A 21,434-nucleotide genomic window follows, 5' to 3' on the forward strand; every position below is an offset into this window, starting at 1 on the left:
GTCGTATTGAAAATATAAGATCGTGAGGGGACTTGATAGAGTGGATACTGGGAGGATGTTCCCACTTTTGTGGGGAGACTAGAACTAGGGGACACAGCTTTAAGATGGAGATGAGGAGAAATCTTTTCTCTCAGAGGGTCATTGGTCTGTGGAATTCTCTTCCCCAGAAAGCAGTGGAGGCTGGGTCAATGCATTCATTCAAGGCTAAGTTAAATAGATTCTTGATAGATGAGGGAGTCGAGGGTTATGGGGAGCAGAGAGGAAAGTGGAGTTGAGACCACCACCAGATCAGCCATGATCTTATGGAATGGTTGAGCAGGCTTGAAGGGCTGAATGGCCTACTCTTGCTCCTAAGTCCTATGTTCCTATATCCTATGTTCCTGATAGAGAAACTATTCCCAGTGCCTGAAGGTGTTGTGTGATTGCCTTTAAAATCTTAGTATGCTAATGAGCCAAGTACCAGGACGTAGTCATATGACTACATGCCAGTCTCACTCTGTCACTGTAACACCAAGCGGCAGCTTCTGTAATAGCTAGCTCTGTACTGTATATATTAGTTAGCTGTTTGAGATCTTCAATCGATCTGAACTCCATGCATCTCACTTATGTTGCATCAGACAACATAAAAAAGCTTCTCATTGCAGAAGGAGAAGCAGAGGACACCGATTCAAGGTGAATGGCAAAAGAACCAACGGTGACATGAGGAAAACCTTTTTCCACGCAGCCTGTGGTTAGGGTCTGCCTGAGAGTGTGCTGGAGGCAGATTCAATTGTGGCTTTCAAAAGGGATAATTATCTGCAGAGGAAAAAAACGGCAAGGCTACAGAGAATGGGACTAACCGAACTGCTCTCGCAGAGAACTAGCATGAACACGATGGGCCGAATGGCCTCCTTCTGTGCTGTAACCATTTCCAGTTCTATGATTGAGACAAAGTATCAGGGCAATTACTGTACTTGATACAATGTATCCCGTCGGTGCATTGTATCACCGCAGCGATTGGAGGGGGGCTGCAGAGATGATTGACAGGGGAACAGAGCACGCCCCGCCCCTACCCGGACGAGCCTCCTTCCCGCCGGCCAATGAGCTGTGAGAGATCCGGGCGAGCCTCTGGCACGTGACGCGCCCGCTCCAGCTGCCAGCATGGAAGGAGCGGGCGCGTGACAGTGGGGGAGGTAGAGCGCGCGGAGCGAGATTCTGCTCCTGAGCAGCGCGGCGCAGCGCAGCGCCCCGACCATAAGTAGAAGAAAAAAGTTAAATTTGCAAAATATTATAGTAGTGCAACGACAGCGGGGACGGCAGATGTTTCCTACGGCTGCATTGCATTCCCTATGCAAATTCAGGTCAGAGAAAATAATTTCAAAATAATGCTACACTCCAAATGCCTATTTAATTTGTAAAGCTAATGGCTACAATTGCCTTGTGCAGCAGTGTTTTTTCCCCTTCCCATGAGTTTAAAATTGCTGTCTTTTTAAATGTCTTAAACCACGTCATGCTAAGAAATGGATGTTTTGGAAAAATAAGAGCTGTTCCTGTGTTTGATTCTACTTAAATTGTAACTTTCTTTCAACTTGTCGCGAAAAAAAACAAAGATGAGTTTTTAATTTTGTTTCTTTTTAGTTGCCAGACGGAAGGAGTAAATTTTTTTGCAACTTTCTCTCGTCTTCCTCTCCCGTGTAATTCGATCCAATGGAAGGGCAGCTGTCTTTTGCTGTGACTGACAGCTGCGCCGACCAATGGGGAGCTGGGAATTTGCTGCTGCTGTTCCAAATTGGAACAAGGTTTCAACACACGACCAATGGGCACGGGTTAGGGGCGGGCCCTATGGCTGAGTGGCTGATGCAATGTAAACCTCGAGCTGTCACAAGGCAATGCAGCACCAACCTTGCCTGAGACAAGGGTCTCCTGTGTGGGCACAGCTAACTTTTAACAAGAAAAAAAAATACTTCCCTTTAACCTTGTGGATTTAAATAACTAAGAAAATTCGGGTTTGTTTTACTATTTCACCCACCCTGTTCTATGACAACTTTATAGAAAGAGATGGAGAAACTTTCAGGACACAGTCAAGATTTCAGCATCATACTTAGAAAGGCAATGAAGCCCAGTAATTTTCAATAAAGCTTGTTCAGAATCAAGGAAATAAGCTCAGTTGACCTCAGAATGTCGTTTTTGCAATAGCTGGACATTATAGCCTTAAAGGAGGTGCCAAAATACATTGTTGCATCTCAAAATAATATATTTTGCATTACATGACTGCCTGAATCCTTTTATAAAAGTTATATATTCACCTACAGAAATTGCTGGAACTCTGCGATGGTCCTGCTACTATCTTCAAAATGAGAAGTTAACTTAAGGTTCCAGCTGGAGATCTGTTGTCATAACTGGGTCTATTCGCTTTTTCAGAATTTTTATCTATTTCCAGATTTAAAAAAAATTTTTTTTACTCGTCCTTTAGTTCCCCCTCATGCTCCTTTGCCATGTACTTTTATTTGATCCAAAACACAGGCAGACAGAGATTGAGAGTCCTCTCCCAGTGCTGCTGTGTAAGCAGTTTACTAGGGTTGTATGTGTGTCCCCTCTTTCCTTTCCACCTCCATTTGTTGCTTAGTGTCTTATTTTTATATCCTTTTTCCTGTCCATGTGAAACTTCATCTTTGTTCTGATGATTGGCATATGGGTGAGAGCTTGAGCTATTGGGAGGAGCACATTGTTAAATCCAAAGTGTCATATCTTAGGGTTTTTATATTAGATATTTTCTTGGGTCCAACATAGAAAATAGTTTTGTAAGCAGCCATTGCATCTCCTACAATCCAGAGTGGACCTTTTCTGTCCAGTATGTAACTAAATGATAGTGAGACCCTGGGATTGTAACAGAGAATGCTTTCTCTCAGTTGGCTACTGGAATCGTTCTCATGCTACAAAGTGATTCTCTTCGAAAAGCGTACAGAATATGCATACTTACTAAACCGAGACTCAGGCTAACTTTAACCTAAACTGCCTAGTGGGTAATTGATCGATCAGCCACTACCTTACCTAGTTTTACTACCCATTGCCTTCAGTTTCCTGTGATGAAGACAGTTGGACAATTATTTGAAATCCAAATACATAAAGTTGCAACATTCTATTAACTTACAAAATGACTTGAGCATCAATCCACCCCCTACCCCACAGTTATCAGCCATTCATCCTGTTGAATTTCAGGGATACTGTAATGCAATGCTCAACATGCCCAGCCAGTGCACAACAACAGTGACCAAAGCCAACAGAACAAAAATATGGTGAAAACAGTAGAATCAAAGTTAGAGGAGGTCGTGCTTTAACTGGTCAGACCATATCTTGATGACTGCATCCAGTCTGATACAGAGAAAAATGGGAGACTTTCAAGTCCTGGAGGCAGAAGACTTCGGGCTGATCCTTAGTCTCAAAGGTTTAAAGAATGAGGGAAGGCTACAGAAACAGGATTTTCAGCCTTGAAAGAAGATATCTCAGAGACAGTACAATAACATTTATACAAGGTGGTTAAGGGTATGGAAAAGGCAAATACAACATATTACTTTATAATGAGAGAATAGGGCACAAAAGACATTTGGAGCCCAATTGCATCTTTCCCAGTTCCAATTTTGTTGTTGTTCTCGATGCCTATGTCACTAACGCTGTACTCCCTCCAGTTGAGAATGGAACTTCAAACATTTGTTCGCATGTAGCAAAGAAATCCAGGAACACTGGCATCTTTACTCCATATTGGCTGTAACTTGATTAACTGGACATCATTGACTCAGTCCATACACTCTTGTACCAATGTGGCCATCATCTGAGGATTTGATTACGTGCAAGTGTGATCCTCGGTACGTGTTTGGAAATTGGCTGACTTGATTGCACTATTCTATGTGTGAATCTGTGTTCAGCCCTGGTCTCTTGAAGTTTTGTTAAATTGACAGGAGAGAGGAGAAGATCGATTCACCAACAGGGGTGTTGCATTGAAGATGTATTTGACTTCCTTTATAACAAAAAAAAATTCTGGTCACAAGATCACTTCACTGAATGATTCACTGTGGTGGTATTGAGTTAACTGGAAATGCAGTATTCTTTAAAAATGAGTCACCAACAATCTGACGATGCCAACAACTGGCACTTCTAAAAAATAAATACAATGTAAAAAATAATAGGCATACCTGTTAAGACATCACCTGGGGCACAGATTTAAGGTGATTGGTAGAAGGATTGGAGGGAACATGAGGAAAACCTTTTTCACCTAGAGGACGGTGGGGTGTCTGGAATTCACTGCCCAGATCGGTGGTGGAGGCAGAAACCCTCAACTCATTTAAAAGGTACCTGGACCTGCACCTGAAGTGCTGTAACCTGCAAGGTTATGGACCAGGTGCTGGAAGGTGGGATTAGAATGGGCGGCTAGTTTTTTTTCAGCTGGCGTAGACACAATGGGCTGAATGGCCTCTTTCTGTGCCATAACTTTTTTCTATAGTTCTAACATTTGAAATTAGATAATCCTTTCCTGTTGAATGGTAGGCCATGACAAGCTATTCCACCTTGCCCAGAAAAGTAGAACCCGAGGACAACATGGACTGCATCTCGTGGTTGGGGGGTGGTGGTGGTGGTGGGGGGGGGGGGGGGGGGGTTAGGGAAAGAGACAATATTTCAGCGAATGAGTGGTAATTCTATCGAACAGGCTTCCTAGGGAAATGGAAGAAGTAGCTAGTCTTAATTCTCTCAAATACAAATTAGCTAGAATTCTTTAAGATTGGTTTTTTAGTGATACAGTATGTGTGTAATTTGAGACATGATATACAAACAATGTTGAACGGGCAAAGATTCTCTAGTTCATCTAGCCAGCCCCATGTAATTGCGATACCTCGAGTATCACACCATATGTACTCCCCACCCCACTTGATAGCATGTGAGCTCCTGGGGCAGGCAAAAAAAAAGATTAAAAGCTCAGGCAAATTTGGGGATAAAAGATCTGGGAAATTCCTCTCCACTCATTTACGCAATTGAAATTGGTCTAGGGGATCATTCTGGCCTTGAATTCCCTGAAGCGCCTACCTTTCTGTAAGAGCTGTTGTTCATCCCAGTCGGAAATAGGTCCAGCTGTTGCTTGAAGGAATTCAACAAATCAGTGTCCACTGTGCCAGATGGCAGCCTGTTCCAGAAATCCACTATTCTCTGGGAAAAGAACCAGCTCTTGACAGCTAAACAAGATCTGGCATTGTACAACTTTAAATTGTGATCCCTGGTCCTCCCTAACCTGTTTAATTTGAACAAACTGTCAACTGGCGCACAATCTATTCCCTTTATCATCTTATAAACCTCAAACCGATCACCTCTCACGTCTCTGCTTCTATAAAGTGTAGAGTTCCAACTCTTAGCCTATCTTGACATCTAAGATGTTTTATACTGTGAATTAATCTAGTGGCCCTCCTCTGCAAACTTTCTAAAGCTTTGATAACACCCATCATGTGAGGAGATCAAACTAGGAACATTATTCCAAACGAGGTCTGAACCAGGCCCTATACAAGGCCAAAATAACATGCTTTGTCTTATACTTAAGTCACCCTATGAATGCACCCCAATACCCTATTTGTTCAAGTTAACACTTCATGGGATTGCTTATGTACCTTTTAGAGAATTGTGCACTAGAATGGTCAAATCTCTTTCTTTCTCTACCTTCTTTAATGCTTTTCTCTGAAGGGTGTAGAAATTATAGTGTGCTTGTGAGGAACAGGTGACTTTAGACCTATGGTTCCCAAAGCTTTTCACCACTGGGGGCATACTCACTTCATATTTGGGTCTGTTACAGACTTATGATAGATAATTGATTGCCATGATTAGTGAACAACTTTATTGTTGTATTTTGCTTCTACTAGGATGGTAGACAGTGAACTAGATCGACCTTGGTAGCCTTTTCGTCGAGCAATTCCTATGTTAGTAATAGGTTTGCAAAATTTAACTTACGATGCAATTGTTTCTCATCACATGGCACCAATGTTTAACCTGCCAGGTCCATATTCCTCCTCCTGACAGCTTTCTGGTTCATGTAAGTACTGAAAATATCATGTACCTCAACATTTGTGGCTTCGCCAGTATGTCTCTTTCAATAGAACACAAACTTGTTTGAAATGTTGGAAATTCTTGAAATACTCACCAGGTCAGGTAGCATCTGTGGAAAGAGGAAGGTAGGGTCGATTGACTGAGATGTGACCAAGATACAATTATTTTAAACTACAATTGAAAATTATGATCTTGGCAACCTCTTGCTTGTCCATTGACAATGACTGTAGAATAGAGGTGGGGAAGACCCAGCTGTACATAGTTAAGTAATATTTTATGAGACACGTGTCCAAAGGACGCATCAGTTTTGGAGACTCAAACCAGTTTTTCCACATAGTTACCCTAGGATGTGATCCATTCTAGGGTAACAATGTGGAAAAACTGGTTTGAGTCTCCAAAACTGATGCGTCCTTGGGATACGTGTCTCATAAAATATTACTTAACTATGTACAGCTGGGTCTTCCCCACCTCTCTACCATTCTGGCAGTTTCTACTTTGAACAGTAATGTTAGTCTAGGTTGCATTGCCACCACCTGACTCCTGAACTGGGATGTAACCACTGGCTCAGAAGACAGATTACGCTGTCTTGTTTAAAAACTGTCAGTCATTTTCTTTTCATACCAACACTTCTCTAGAAAGGAGAAGGCTGAGGGTGACCTGGCCGAGGTCTTTCAGGTTATGAATTGGTTGGTTTGATAGAGTAGATATGGAGAAGATGAATCCACTTGTGGGGGAGACCAGAACTAGGGGCCATAAATTTAAGTTAAATCCAACAGAGATTTCAGGAGAAACTTCTTTACAGGCTTTACAGCCTGACTCTATCCTCGCCCAGTTTCAGCAGGGATTGGCTGAGCAGCATATCTCTGTGGGAATTCTGAGCAGATTATCTCCTCTCGCTAACCCAGGGATGCTGAGAGCAATGGAAGTTCCTGCTTACTCTTTTCCCCCACCCTCCATGTAAGGCCACTCATCTCATGTCGTAAAGGTTTAATACAAAGCTACGAATAAAGAAATACAGAGCGCCTTTTGCTATCACAGGATGTCCCAAAGCGCTTTACAGCCAGTGAAGTACTTTTGAGTTCTGATGAAGGGTCACTGACCTGAAACGTTAACTCTGCTTCTCTCTCCACAGATACTGCCAGACCTGCAGAGTATTTCCAGCATTTCTTGTTTTTATTCCAGATTTCCAGCATCTGCAGTATTTTGCTTTTATTTAAGTACCTTTGAAGTGTAGTTGTAACGTTGGAAACATGGCAGGCAATTTCTGCACAGCAAGCCCCCACAAACAGCAGTGTGATAGTGACCGGATAATTATTCTTGTGATGCTGGTTGAGGGATAAATATTGGCCAGGACCCTGGGGATAACTCCCCTGCTCTTCTTCAAAATTGTGCTGGAAGATCTTTTATATCCACCTGAGAGAGCAGACGGGGTCTTGGCTTAATGTCTCATCCAAATGTCAGTTAAAATCTAAAATAAAATAAAAACAGAAAATGCTGAAGGTACTCAATAGGCCAGGCAGCATTTGTGGAGAGAGAAACGAGAGTTAACGTTTTGGGTCGATGACTTTTCATCAGAACTGCTACTAAGGGGACACAGTTAAGATCTAATCTTGCATCAGAGCTACTAATCCCTGCACATGTCCCCAGACTTGTCAATATCTCCAATAGGTTAAGTGCTTCAATTTCCTGAGTTTACAGCAAGGTCTTAATTGTTCCTAAACTTTACAGTGTTTTTGGCTTGGCTTAGATTGGCCAACTCAGTTTATCTGTCTGTCTGTACCACATCATGTAGTTGTATCCCACTATGACACTATGGGTGTATCTGTACTGCACGGACAGCAGCGGTTCAAGACGACAGCTCACCACCACCTTCTTAAAGGCAATTAGGGATGGGCAATAAATGCTGGCCTAGCCAGCAATGTTCACATCCCAAGAATGAATAAAAAGAAAACATTTATCCATTGCATTATTGTAGAGTTCAAAGCCGTTACTATACCACAGCAAGGCTGAAAGTGGGTTTTGTTGACATTTAGGACAAACCATGATTTCAATTGGAGCCCATTCAGCAAATTTGCTACAATTCTCCACATCCCTACCCTTAATTTTAGTCTTGCATCTGGGGCATTTCATGCATTTATTATAACTGTGTGAGCTTCAAACAAACCTCAGCAGTCATGGTGTTTTCTGGGGAAATCAGGACCTGTGTCTGTAATTAGCAGCATTTTCTTTAACTTTAAGAATGAGAACAGCTCTCCGCCTTTTCGTAAATCGAACTGAATAGCCCAGGATTGACAATGGGTCACTGACCCGAAATGTTAACTCTCTTTCTGTCTCCGTAGTGGCTGCCAGCGCATGTTCTGTTTTTATTATAGCCCATAACATGTCATTGATTTCAATATCAAAGCCTTAAAAAAGAGAAAATATATTGGTGTTAGAAGAGATTAACACAGATTTAAATCACTTTTGCACTTAGAATGTTTAAATTTCTTTTAATTTATTTTTCTTTCTTCCTTGCAGACAAAACCCTCATTTGTAATGGTGAGTTACAGACACTAAGCGTTGAAATAGATAGCACTGTTTCTTCATCTCGTCAAGGTTTTGTTTTCATTTCTGTACTGCACCTTTGAATTGCTTGGAGCTTGGAAGGCAAATGGTCTCATTAAACCGCAGTGAGCCACTGTGTATTACTGATGTGCTGACACCTTTGGGAAGTAACTGTAGCGTGCAACATGGTGAATTGGCACCGAGTTCATCGTTGCTGGAAGATGATGGCAGTGATGGATGCAGCCCTCGTTCTTGCTCAAGCCCAGATTCCCAGGATACCAACTACAGCAGCGTCAGTTCCAGTCCGCTGGAAAAATGTAGCGTGATGGGGATGCTGGTGTCTAAACTTGACAGCCGTCAAAGCATAGATGCTGAGGTGTTGGAAGCTCAGGTGAAAATGCCTGATTTTTGCTCTACTTTGTCTGGTGACTTCATCCCCACGCTGGAGGAAATTGAGGAATTCTTGAAAGAAAAGATGGAAATAGTCAAAGACGGACTTTCGGAAAACAGTGCCACCTCAGAAATCAAAGTGGAGGTGAAATCGGAAGCTTCAGGTGACTCTTCATTGGAATCCAGTGGATGTTCTTTGTTATCTTCAGAGAGCAGTGGGCTTGGATCTAGTCCAGAGGTGGCTGTAACAGCTGCGACTGGGAGCGTTCCTGTGATTCTTCAGCTTCAGCCTGTCCAGGTGCCCAATGCATACCCAACGACACAAACGCCAAGCAGTGTGAAGCTGACTCAGTTAGTTGTAAATGTCCAGGGTCAAGCCTTTGCCTTGGTGCCTCAGCGGGTCCAGACTCCAGCAAACAGTGCATCCCGCCAATTTGTAAAAATCGCACCTCTGCCCAGAGCAGCAAGGTCTATGGCTGTTGGCAGCTTGGTGAATGTTGTTGAGGCCACCCAGAAGCTTCAGAAATCATCCTCCGCTGACATAATCAGAGTGCATAAGTGTTCGTTCCCAGGGTGCAACAAGATGTATACCAAAAGTAGCCATTTAAAGGCACACTACAGGCGCCACACAGGGGAGAAGCCCTACTCCTGCACGTGGCCAGATTGTGGCTGGCGGTAAGTCAATTATTGCTTCTGTTAACGTGTTAAAAATATGTGCCTATGCCTGGCTTCTGTCCACAAAATTTTACCTTCCCGTGTCATGTTTTTGTCACATTTTTGTATCAAGTTTTTCCAGTTAAAAAAAAATCTATGTCCACCTTTAGGATGGAAACAGCTATACAAACCTATCATGCTTTACATCTTCCTGCATCTCCCAGCTCTTCAGTCTGTACTTCAAGGAAACTCTAAGCAGCTCTGCTTCCCACGTCCTTTTTTGCTTGTATAACTGTAAATTTAAAATCAATATATTATAGACCTTAAAATGGTGATCATTTATTTGATTAAAATGAAAATCAAAGTCTGTGTTGATGTACTTTGGATATTACTGCCTTCTTTTTGAAGGTCTGAATCTTTTCAATCTTCTCAAAGGTTTTTATTTTAAATCCTGCAACTTTTTGCCTGGATCGTCTCTTTCGCCACAGATCAAAAGACTACTTCTTTGGCCCATTAATCAGATGCAAGTGCTGCTGGTTTCAGTAGCAATGAAGCCACTGCAGAACCAGGGTAGAAAGTTCTAAGTGAAATGCCTAACATACTTTTGAAAATTTAACATTCAACATGTACAGCTGAAAAAACTTCCATTCCTAGGATAAAATTTTGTGATAGCCTTTGGCATTTTGTTTTCTTCGACAAGAAAAACGAGAATAGCTAAGCAATTATCTCTACTCAATTCTTTTAATTGCATATAAATCCCATCTACCTTAATAGTTTTGTGTAGGAGCTGATTGTACCATTTTTGTTTATTGAGCTTCTATTAGTCCACTTTTGAAAACAAAAATTCAGAACATGACATTTCAGCTTTGCTGATGCCCTGAAGTTTTCGACATTTTGAGTTCCTGACCTCAGTCAAGCCATCAGATAGCACTGACTTGATTTCTAAACCAGCTGTGACACAAGTGTGGTTGCGTTAATTTCTCCAGTGACATTACATACCAGCTCAAGGGATGGTTGTCCCTGTGTTGTTGAAGTCGGGGATGGGAAGGTAACACATTAGAAACTGAATAGTTACCTCTGTTTGCCATTTCTCTTTGGTCACGGCAGCCGAGCTGTACGGACCAGAAATGTGGTTTTCACATTTTTGGTTGATACAAGCCTCCCTTCCCACTGAGGAATTGCCCAAGACTGGAAAATTGGTGTCAGAATTGTTCCTGTTTTGCAATGTGAACAGGGCGGATTCCCTACCACCGAGAGCACATTGTAGAACTATGCCAGGAATCTGTCCCGCAATATAGTGCACTGTTGCACCAGAGTTCTCATGTCAGCAAGAGTTCATTGTGTTAAAGGCACTTATTATTATGCACTGGAACTCTGGAGCCTCAGCTGCATTGATTTCATAGATCCCATGAGCTGTGATCTCAACTTTTTCTTGCCAAGTCTCTTTTTTTTTTCCTTTAGCAGTGGTAACACCATTAAACCTAAACAAGGAGCAGGTACATAGTGTAATGGTTCTGTTATTGGACTTGGACTAATAATCCAGAGACTGTGAGAATCCCACCATGGCAGTTTGGGCATTTGGATTCATTTAAAAAAAAAATACCTGTAGATAAAAAGGCAGAATCGGTGAAAGTGCCTGTTCAACCATTGGATTGTCACAAAAATCTAACTGGTTCACATAATGTAATTTAGGGAAGGAAAGCTGCCATCCACACCCAACCTGACATAGATGTGATTCCAGTCCCACACCAATGTGGCTGTCTTAACTGCCCTCTGAACTGCTCTAGCAAGCCACTCAGTTAAAACAGGGCAACTAGGGATGGGCAGTAAATGCTAACCTTGCCAGTGGTGCCCACATCCCAAGAATGAATTAAGAGAAAATAAGTGCCACTCTCTCAGGACTGCAGAAGAAATGTAAAAGTACCGGAAAACGGGGCCATTGGAGCTTCTGATGAGGAACTTCCCCAGAGAAGTAATTCTTGTGAATTGTGGCTGGTTACAGAATATGATTGACGGAAGTCTAAGAATTGCTGTATTGTAGTGGGAGAAAGGGAATTCCTCAAATATTAAAAAGATAAATACCTTGTAAAGGAGGCAGCGGGATTAGCAATATGAACTGATTAAAACCTCAGAGTGGTTGGGCACATACTAATAATTTTGACTCGCGACATCTCGATGCTTGTCACTTAGTTGGCCTTCAAGATTGGGAGCTGAGACCTCGCACTGAATTTTTCAACATGCTGCCTCTCCCAGTCAGCATCTGTTCGCATAATAGGCAGAGTTTAATCAATTAGTAATCGTGGCAGTTGTCTTCTCTCGTGATCTGTCATGTGACATTCCACCCATTGTAAATTTACTGCAAGTGACTTCCTGCTGCTCAAATTACGATGTTAGATTAGTAGTGACACAACATAGACTTTAAAATATATTGGCCCTGATCTTCCTGTCAGTGGTGAAGCTGTGGTTAACGCTGCTGACTGCACAAAAAGATACAAACTTACCTGGTTTGTAGTTTGCAGCAAAAAACTTCCTTCTCTTCCTGCAGCAAGACCTACTGTCGGGACAAGAAGCATGGCCTTAGGCACCCCCGGCTCCCCTCAACCCCCACCACCACTGCCTGCTCAGTCCCGCCGATGTTGGAAACAACACTTGATGGAGGGGAAACACATAGTGACACTGAGGAGCATGGGGCAGGGGGGTGGTGAGGAGCGAAGCCAGAGGAATAGGGGGTGGGAGGGGGGCGGATCCAGGGGAGCTGGAGTGTTTTAAGACTCCTTTTGGTTTTGCATGATGAATTTAAAGGGATGTTCACGTACTTGTAAGTTGTGAGTTTGTGTGTGATTAAAATCAAATATAGATTAATTCCTCTCTGGTGTAACATACACTAACAGATGGAATGGAAGAAGTCATTGAAATTATAAATCCTTACTGCAGTTTGTTTTATCTTTCAAAGGTCGCAACATAAATATCAGGATACAGTAAGTAGAAATAATTAGAATTAATGTTCCCCATGGGAGAAAAAGCAGAAATAACATGAGTTTTTCAATGCATTGTATTCACCCCAATAAGAGCAATTGTGAGCTACTATGGAACAGTCATAGAGAGATAAAGCACTGAAACAGGCCCTTCAGCCCACCGAGTCTGTGCCGACCATCAACCACCCAGTTATACTAATCCTACGTTAATCCCATATTCCCTCTCACATCCCCACCTTCCCGCAATTCTCCTACCACCTACCTACACTAAGGGCAATTTACAATGGCCAATTTACCTATTAACCTGCAAGTCTTTGGCTGTGGGAGGAAACCGGAGCACCCGCCAGAAACCCACGCAGTCACAGGGAGAACTTGCAAACTCCGCAAAGGCAGTACCCAGAACTGAACCCAGGTCACTGGAGCTGTGAGGCTGTGTTGCTAACCACTGCGCCACTGTGCCGCCCAACAGTACTACCTCAAAATTAATTTTTGCCTGTGCAGGCATTGACAGCATTAATTTTGTTGAGTTACTTGATAAATTCCTCACATTTTTTCCATCAGATATGTAACCTGCCGATTTGTAATCTAAGATTATGATCTGAGCCCTCACGGGAAAAAGAAAATTGAAATGCATAAATAATAATTGAAATGCTCAGCAATCTCAAAAGCTTGTTCGAGTCCTGTCGACACTCTCTATTCATTCTAGTGCAGTGCTTCAACACAATGAACAGGCTCTGCACATGCTAGTATCAGCTGTAAAAAAAAACTACGTAAAAAAATTAGTGTAACTTCTGGACAATCAGTCCAAGTTCCCTGTCCCTTTAGAGCCCGTCCTGGCGGAATCATCAGCACGTGCTGCGCTGGAGCCCAGTGACGCAAGCCACAACTTCTAGTTTTCGACACAAATGCGGTCACCAGACGTTGTGTTGCTGTTGCTGCTTTCAATAGCAATGAACGTCTCAGCGTATTGTAATTAACAACCAGAACAGCAGCGTAACAATTGCTGCTTCAAAATGGTTAAAGTAGCCTATTGTGAACTGTTCAACTGTCATCTGTTTTAGTTTGCCCTTCCAAATTGCCCAACCCCTGCTGTTTCTGTGATTCTTCAAAAGTGTTATCATCATCATGCATCACTAGATGGTCTGCTTCACATCCCCGTTTTAAATCAGTCCTGTGAGCTAAAGCATTAAAATAAATGCACGTCTGGGTCACGAGTATTCTGTAATTGCAGCTAATTATCATCTGAAACTTTGGTATTAGAGGACAGATTTTCTCCCCCGCTGGCTGGTTTAGGTAGCGTCAGCGTACAATTAGTTCTTAAATGATCCCAAGATCTTCACATGAACGCCTCTAACTAGGAATCTATTCCATGTATTGATCACTTTGTGTGAAGAACTTCCCAATATCAAGCTTCTGTGAAGGGCATTGAGACATTTTACTACATTATGTAAATATAAGTTGTTTGAGATGTTTCTGAGAGGGATCAGGCCATATATAAATGCAAGAAATGCTGGAAATACTCAGCAGGTCTGGCAGCATCTGTGCAGAGAGAAGCAGAGTTAATGTTTCAGGTCAGAGACCCTTCTTCAGAACTGGCAAATATTAGAAATGTAAAAGGTTTTAAGCAAGTAAAACGGGGGTGGGGCAAGAGATAACAAAGGTGAAGGTGTAGATAGGACAAGGTCGCAGAGAATAACTGACCAGAAGATCATGAAACAAAGGCGAACGGTATGTTAATGGTGTGCTGAAAGACAAAGCGTTAGTACAGATAGGGTGTGAATGACTGTAAAGCACAGAGCACTCCAAGCACAAACATGAAAAAACACATTAAAAAAAAAACCAAAACAGTGGGTAAGCACAGTGGAAACAAACTGAAAAACCTAAAATAAAATAACCAAATAAAAAAGGAAAACGAGAAAAAGAAAAAATAACTAAGCATAAAAAGGGGACCCTGTCATGCTCTGAAATTATTGAACTCAATGTTCAGTCCAGCAGGCTGTAATGTGCCTAATCGGTAAATGAGATGCTGTTCTCAAGCTTGTGTTGATGTTCACTGGAACACTGCAGCAATCTCAGGACAGAGATGTGAGCATGAGAGCAGGGGGAGTGCTGAAATGGCCAGCAACCGGAAGCTTGGGGTCATGCTTACGGACTGAGCGGAGGTGTTCCGCAAAGCTGTCACCCAATCTGCATTTGATCTCCCCAATGTAGGGGATACCACATTGTGAGCAGCGAATACAGTATACTACATTGAAAGAGGTACAAGTAAATCGCTGCTTCACCTGAAAGGAGTGTTTGGGGTCTTGGAAAGTGAGGAGAGAGGAGGTAAATGGACAGGTATTACACCTCTTGCGATTGCAGGGGAAGGTGCCCTGGGAAGGGGATGAGGTGGTGGGGGTAATGGAGGAGTGGACGAGGGTGTCGCTGAGGGAACGATCCCTTTGGAATGCTGACAGCAGAAGGGAGGGGAAGATGTGTTTGGTAGTGGCATCAAGCTGGATGTGGTGGAAGTAGCGGAGGATGATCCTTCGGATCTGGAGACTGGTGGGATGGAAAGTGAGGACAAGGGGAACCCTGTTGTGGTTCTGGGAGGGAGGGGAAGGGGTGAGGGTGGAGGTGCGGGAAGTGGGCCGGACACGGTTGAGGGCCCTCTCAACCGCAGTGGGGGGGAATCCTCGGTTGAGGAAAAAGGAAAACATATCGGAAGCACTGTCATGGAAGGTAGCATCATCAGAGCAGATGCGTCGGAGATGGAGAAACTGAGAGAATGGAATGAAGTCCTTGCAGGAGGGAGGGTGTGAAGAGGTGTAGTCGAGGCAGCCTCCCTCCCAGAACTGCGACAGGGTTCCCCTTGTCCTCACTTTCCACCCCACCAGCCTCCAGATCCAAAGGATCATCCTCCGCCACTTCTACCACCTCCAGCGTGATGCCACTACCAAAGCATCTTCCCCTCCCTTCTGCTGTCAGCATTCCGAAGGGATCGTTCCCTTCACCACACCCTCGTCCACTCCTCCATTACCCCCACCACCTCGTCCCCTTCCCACGTCACCTTCCCCTGCAATCGCAGGAGGTATAATACCTGTCCATTTACCTCCTCTCTCCTCACTGTCCCAGGCCCCAAACACTCCTTTCAGGTGAAGCAGTGATTTACTTGTACTTCTTTCAATTTAGTGTACTGTATTCGCTAGTCACAATGTGGTCTCCTCTACATTGGGGAGACCAAACGCAGATTGGGTGACCGCTTTGTGGAACACCTCCGCTCAGTCTGTAAGCATGACCCCGAGCTTCCGGTTGCTGGCCATTTCAACACACCCCCCTGCTCTCATGCTCACATCTCTGTCCTGGGATTGCTGCAGTGTTCCAACAAACATCAACGCAAGCTCTAGGAACAGCATCTCATTTACCAATTAGGCACACTACAGCCTGTTGGACTGAACATTGAGTTCAATAATTTCAGAGCATGACCAGTCCCCCTTTTTATGCTTATTATTTTTTTCTTTTTCTCGTTTTCCTTTTTTATTTGGTTATTTTATTTTAGGTTTTTCAGTTTGTTTCCACTGTGCTTACCCACTGTTTTGGTTTTTTTTTAATGTGTTTTTTCATGTTTGTGCTTGGAGTGCTCTGTGCTTGGAATGCCATGTGCTTTACAGTCATTCGCACCCTATCTGTACTAACGCTTTGTCTTTCAGCACAGCATTAACATACCGTTGGCCTTTGTTCCATGATCTTCCGGTCAGTTATTCTCTGTGAGCTTGTCCTATCCTCACCTTCACCTTTGTTATCTCTTGCCCCACCCCCGCTTTACTTGCTTCAAACCTTTTACATTTCTAATATTTGCCAGTTCTGAAGAAGGGTCTGTGACCTGAAACATTAACTCTGCTTCTCTCTGCACAGATGCTGCCAGACCTTCTGAGTATTTCCAGCATTTCTTGTTTTTATTTCAGATTTCCAGCATCTGCAGTATTTTGCTTTTATCATATATAAATGCAAGTTCTTTTTTCTGTGTGTAGGTTATATTTTAGGCATGTGTGCTTTGCAAACAAAGAAAAGGTTTACCAAGTATATTGCCATTTGTTTGAATGCTCATTTAGTTTATCTAAGTAGGTCCCTTGCGCTCACGTGGCTCAACTCAGTTGGAGCAACTATAGTGCCCCGTTCCAGAGACTCAGGTTTTATCTCACGGGGGTGGGGAAGACTTTGGTTAATGCTGCTGATTGTTATCCAGCACCTCCCATTGAGAGCAAAGAGGCCAAAACTGTCAAAAATAATCTTAAAAGCATGTACTAATAAGGTTAAGTGTTTCTCAAGCATCTCAGCAGCCACTCTATTCTCTCCACACAATAGGTCCTGTGTGATTATGTAGGACAGTTAATACAAGCCTTTAGTTTCCCCACCCACGTAAACTTCAAGAACAGTTCAAAAAGCCAAACATGCTCTGATAAAAACAGAAAATGCTGGAATTGCACAGCAGGTCATGCTGGATCTGTGGAGAGAGAGAGAGAGAGAGAGACACACATACCGTTAATGTTCCAGGTCGACAACCTTTCATCAGAACTGGAAGATGTTAAAGATATAACAGTCAGTGAACAAGTAGAGAGCCAGGGAGAGGCACATCATCTGGCATTATAACAAACACCTTCATCACCATGCTCTAATAAGTTGTGCTACATATTTATATATAAAAATCGGATAATTTTATGTAACAGAAATTTGTAGTCCAGTCCGGAAGTGCTGATGAAAAGCCTGTTCAGCTCCAAGGTTAATATTAACAGCAACACACGTTTATATGTTTCAAGTGTTTGTTGGTTCTGTTGTCCCAATGACTGGACCTTTCAGAAAGACAATAACCGCTTTGTAACAGAATAATCTCCAGACACACTGCAATCACAGTCTATTTCTTCGGATTAGAATTTCGAATCATTCTGCTATGTCTCATTTAATGGAACAGCAAGGTTATTACTGTCTCCGATTTTACTGTTAAATGGTTCCTCTTGTCACATACAGTTCAATAAAAGTATGCTGTGATGCTGCTGAATTTTTTTTTTAACGTGTAAAATTTCTTCTGCATGGGTAGATGTGTGGGCATATCCATTATGTTGGGTGCAATAGAACTTTTGCCATCAAATTCCCCAGTGATCTCTCATTGGTAATTTGTATCTTTTTGAAATCCTCCAGGTTTTCTCGTTCGGATGAGTTGTCCAGGCATAAACGCTCCCACTCGGGAGTGAAGCCATACCAGTGTCACATCTGCGAGAAGAAATTTGCCCGCAGTGATCATTTATCCAAGCATGTGAAAGTGCACCAGGGACTAAGAAATGACAGAATAACCAGGACAGCCAGTTAACAGTCAGATCTCTTTCCCCCTCTATAGGAAAGTGCACCAGGGCCATTCAACTTCTGTAGGGAATGTACAAAAGACATCAAAATGTATTAATGTGTGTTTGTAATCTTAGGATTTGGGTGGGAGTGGTCTTTAACAGTTCTTAGTTTGTAATGTTATTTCTCTAAGTGATAAAATGAGTTGCAATTCTAATGTATGCTTTATTCTACTCCTCATCCTTACTATATAACTACAGAAATGTTGGTTGGTTCACATTTATCATTGTAATATAGACTCTAGTTGGGTCGTTGGGCTGTTTGTTGTGCTTCCTGTCAGATATAAGGGATGTTAGTGCAGAGGAATCAGTACCAAGAACTCCATGGGCAAATGTAGCACAGAATTGGTAAAAGAAGAGGGAGGATGTGAAGAGAAACTTTTTATGGAACAAATTATGATCTGGAATTCACTGCCTGAAAGAATGGTGGAAGCAAATTCATTCATAGCTTTGAATAAATACTTGGAAAGGAAAAATTTATAGGGAAAAAGCAGGTGAGTGAGTGGATAACTTTTTTTCAAAGAGCAGAGACAGACATGATAGGCTGAAATAAAAGCAAAATACTGCGGATGCTGGAAATCTGAAATAAAAACAAGAAATGCTGAATGATAGGCTGAATGGCTGCCTTCTATGCTGTAAGATGCTATGTGATATTTTATTTGGTTGCTGGTCCAGTTCCATAACAGTGTTCCCATCTAGACTCCGCACAGCCATGCAGCAATCACAAAGGTACCGCACAAGCCATTTGCCAGATTTAAGATACTGCATGTGTGAGGGATCATTGCTAGCAATCCATAGGTTAGAGATGAAATTCCAGTATAAATCGACACTGTTAGAGAGGCTTACAAGGATAATAAGTTGTGAAATTGAATTCAATATATTCTAATTTGTGACTAGTATCAGGGAAAAAAAAATGAGCAGTCCAGCCTACATGTGACTCCGGTTTCACACTGCATGGTTGACTCTTAATGCCCTTTTAAAGTAGTATAGTCTCTATTAGTTATTTTTTTTAAATGTCAATCTCAGGGCAGCTAGGATTGAGCAATAAATGTGGCCTTGCCAACGTAACCAATTTCCTGAGAAATTTTAAAAGGCAGCAAAGTAAGGCTTCCTCATCCATCTGATTGAGGTACAACTCCAAAAAAAAAAAAAAATGCCCCTTCTGCAGTTGAAATCTTCTCATGCCAGCCATCCTTGTGAGACCCTCTGATTTATCTTTTATGGATTTATGTCCACTTGGAACTGTGGTAGAGGTTCTACATTCCCTTTCTTGACACAGAGAACGGCCTGATGCCAGGTGTGATGGAACAGCTGTCTAACCCAGCTTCCCAAATCCAGTGCTGTATCCATCACTGAGAAAAACTCATTTGGCCCATTAAAGCTCATTGGTAGGACCTTCACTCTTCCTTTTTTAGTATCTGGTTACATTTTGAGCAATTTAATATTTTTGCCATTGACCCTGCATGAACGATTATCCAAACACTCATTGCTCTTGAGTTTTTTTTTTTAAAAAAACATCTTCCTAATGTCTATTTTGTTTACTTTTCATTAATATGATTTTACCACCTGATTTTACCTTTGAAATAATTTGCCTTTTCTATCAATAAATGAAACTTTTGCAGCTAACATGTCAAAAAGCATTTATTTTATTCTCAAATTCCCAGTCACGTCCTTCAAAAAAAGGTGCACCTTAAATTCCAACCTCAGAAAAGATTCTCAAAAGCAACTCCTAGTCATTCACCAGATCCTGAAAAACAGTGTGCTTGTATTTCTTACACACTCATCCTCTTCTTTGAATCCATGCAGTGTGGGGTTTATTTCCTTTACTTTTATATTTCTTCTGCAATTCTTTATATCCCAGAACCTCAAAACTGTGGAACTCCTTGCTACTTCGTCTTTCATTTGTCCTACAACCTTTGAGAACATGGTTCTGGAGTAGATCATTCAGTCTCTTGCTCCTGTTCCTCAACTCAATTAGATCATGACTGATCTGTATCTTAACTCTATTTACCTACCTTGGTTTTATATTCTTTAGTACCCTTACCTAATAAAATTCTATCAATCTGAGTTTTGAAAATTTGGGGTAAGAGTGTTCCAGATATCCATGACATTTTGTGTGAAGCACTTCCTGACATCACCCCTGAAGAGCTTAGCTCTAATTGTAAGATTATAGCCCTTTATCCTTGATTTCTGTCCATCAAACCTATCAAATCCTTTAGTCATAAACATTTCAATTAGATCACCCTTTAATCTTCTGTAGTCAAATCCTGAAACTTCCTTATTTATGTTGTCCTATCTCCTGCTGCTTTCAGGTGTGATGCTGCCTGAATTATGGACCTTTACATGGGCTTTTTGGTGATGTATTACAAGTGAAACTCACTGAGGATGCAATTACAGAACTGATTTATTACAGGTTTTCTGATAGTATGTGGAAATTTGGAAGCTGTACAAAAGGGCAGGCACTGTATTAGAGTGCACTGTTCCTGTGTGAAGGAAAATTACATCGTGGGTATGAGTTTAAGTTGCAGATCATGTTATGCCGAAACTTGTCACAGACAGAGAATTATACTTGGAATTTGTCAACCAAAAAATGTGAACTCTATTCTGTAGCAGTTGCAAGTGATTTTAAAATGAAATTCTGCCATTCTGTAGTTCAGAGTTACCTTATTGCAGGATACTTAGTGCTTCTGGGGAGAGGGGGTGTGGTTGAGGGGTTGTTAGCCAAGGTTTTTGCTGTTGATCACTAGCCAATGAGCCCTGTTGGAAAGTGCTGGTGTTGGACATCAAGTGAGCACAGAATTTGGTTGGCTAGGCTGGTTCCCACATAGTTGACTGGTCTATCAATGTCCACTGTTGAGACTTGCACACAAGTGGTGGTCATGTGATTAAGATACCCAGGGTTGCCAATGCCAATGGAACAGTACCATAGCTTGTTGCCTTCAGGAGAGAAGCACAGAAAATTGAATTGGGGAAAGTAATGGGAAGTATCCTATATGAAATTTAATAAAAGTGCTCCATCCCAAAGAAAACCTATATTGAGAGAAGTTTTGAACTACAATCACGTGCAGGTTTGAGGCAGGTTAGTGATTGGTCCATCTTTAGAAAAAAATCATAATTTAAAAAAAAAAGAAAATTCAACTGATTGGAAACCCGAACTCAAGTTGCTCTTGAATATTTTGATATGACCCAAATTTCCCAATTTCCAGTAAAATTACAAATTAAAATCTACTGACAGATTTTGGTAAAGTTCATCTTGGAGGGAAGCTTCCTCTTCACGTTATTAGTGATGAAATCGCAAACACACTTACAATTTCACTACAAATCTTGTAAATGGTGACCATCTTCCCCAGTATTATGGTTCCAATTCATGATTGTATTACTAAGTGTTGGGCAATACACTAGCTGCTAAGGCCATTAATTTACAATTACAGATTGA

At 42.0% G+C, this 21,434-nt stretch overlaps 1 protein-coding gene across 3 annotated transcripts; it reads left to right on the forward strand.

Annotated features, from left to right (window-relative positions):
- The first annotated feature begins 1,127 nt into the window (after positions 1-1,127).
- LOC137383944 (Krueppel-like factor 15) lies at positions 1,128-19,498 on the forward strand. Of its 3 annotated transcripts, none has more exons than XM_068057374.1 (4): positions 1,128-1,340; positions 5,877-6,046; positions 8,578-9,669; positions 17,799-19,498. In XM_068057374.1, the coding sequence occupies exons 3-4, from the start codon at positions 8,711-8,713 to the stop codon at positions 17,965-17,967; spliced, it is 1,128 nt and encodes a 375-aa protein (XP_067913475.1). In that variant the 5' UTR covers positions 1,128-1,340; positions 5,877-6,046; positions 8,578-8,710; the 3' UTR covers positions 17,968-19,498. The 3 variants fall into 3 exon arrangements, with proteins under 3 accessions (XP_067913475.1, XP_067913474.1, XP_067913477.1); XM_068057376.1 differs by lacking the exon at positions 1,128-1,340 and adding an exon at positions 2,625-3,842; XM_068057373.1 differs by lacking the exon at positions 5,877-6,046.
- Positions 19,499-21,434: the final 1,936 nt, after the last annotated feature.

Source organism: Heterodontus francisci, chromosome 25 (assembly GCF_036365525.1).
Source record: "Heterodontus francisci isolate sHetFra1 chromosome 25, sHetFra1.hap1, whole genome shotgun sequence".
Classification (NCBI taxonomy): Eukaryota; Metazoa; Chordata; class Chondrichthyes; order Heterodontiformes; family Heterodontidae; genus Heterodontus; species Heterodontus francisci.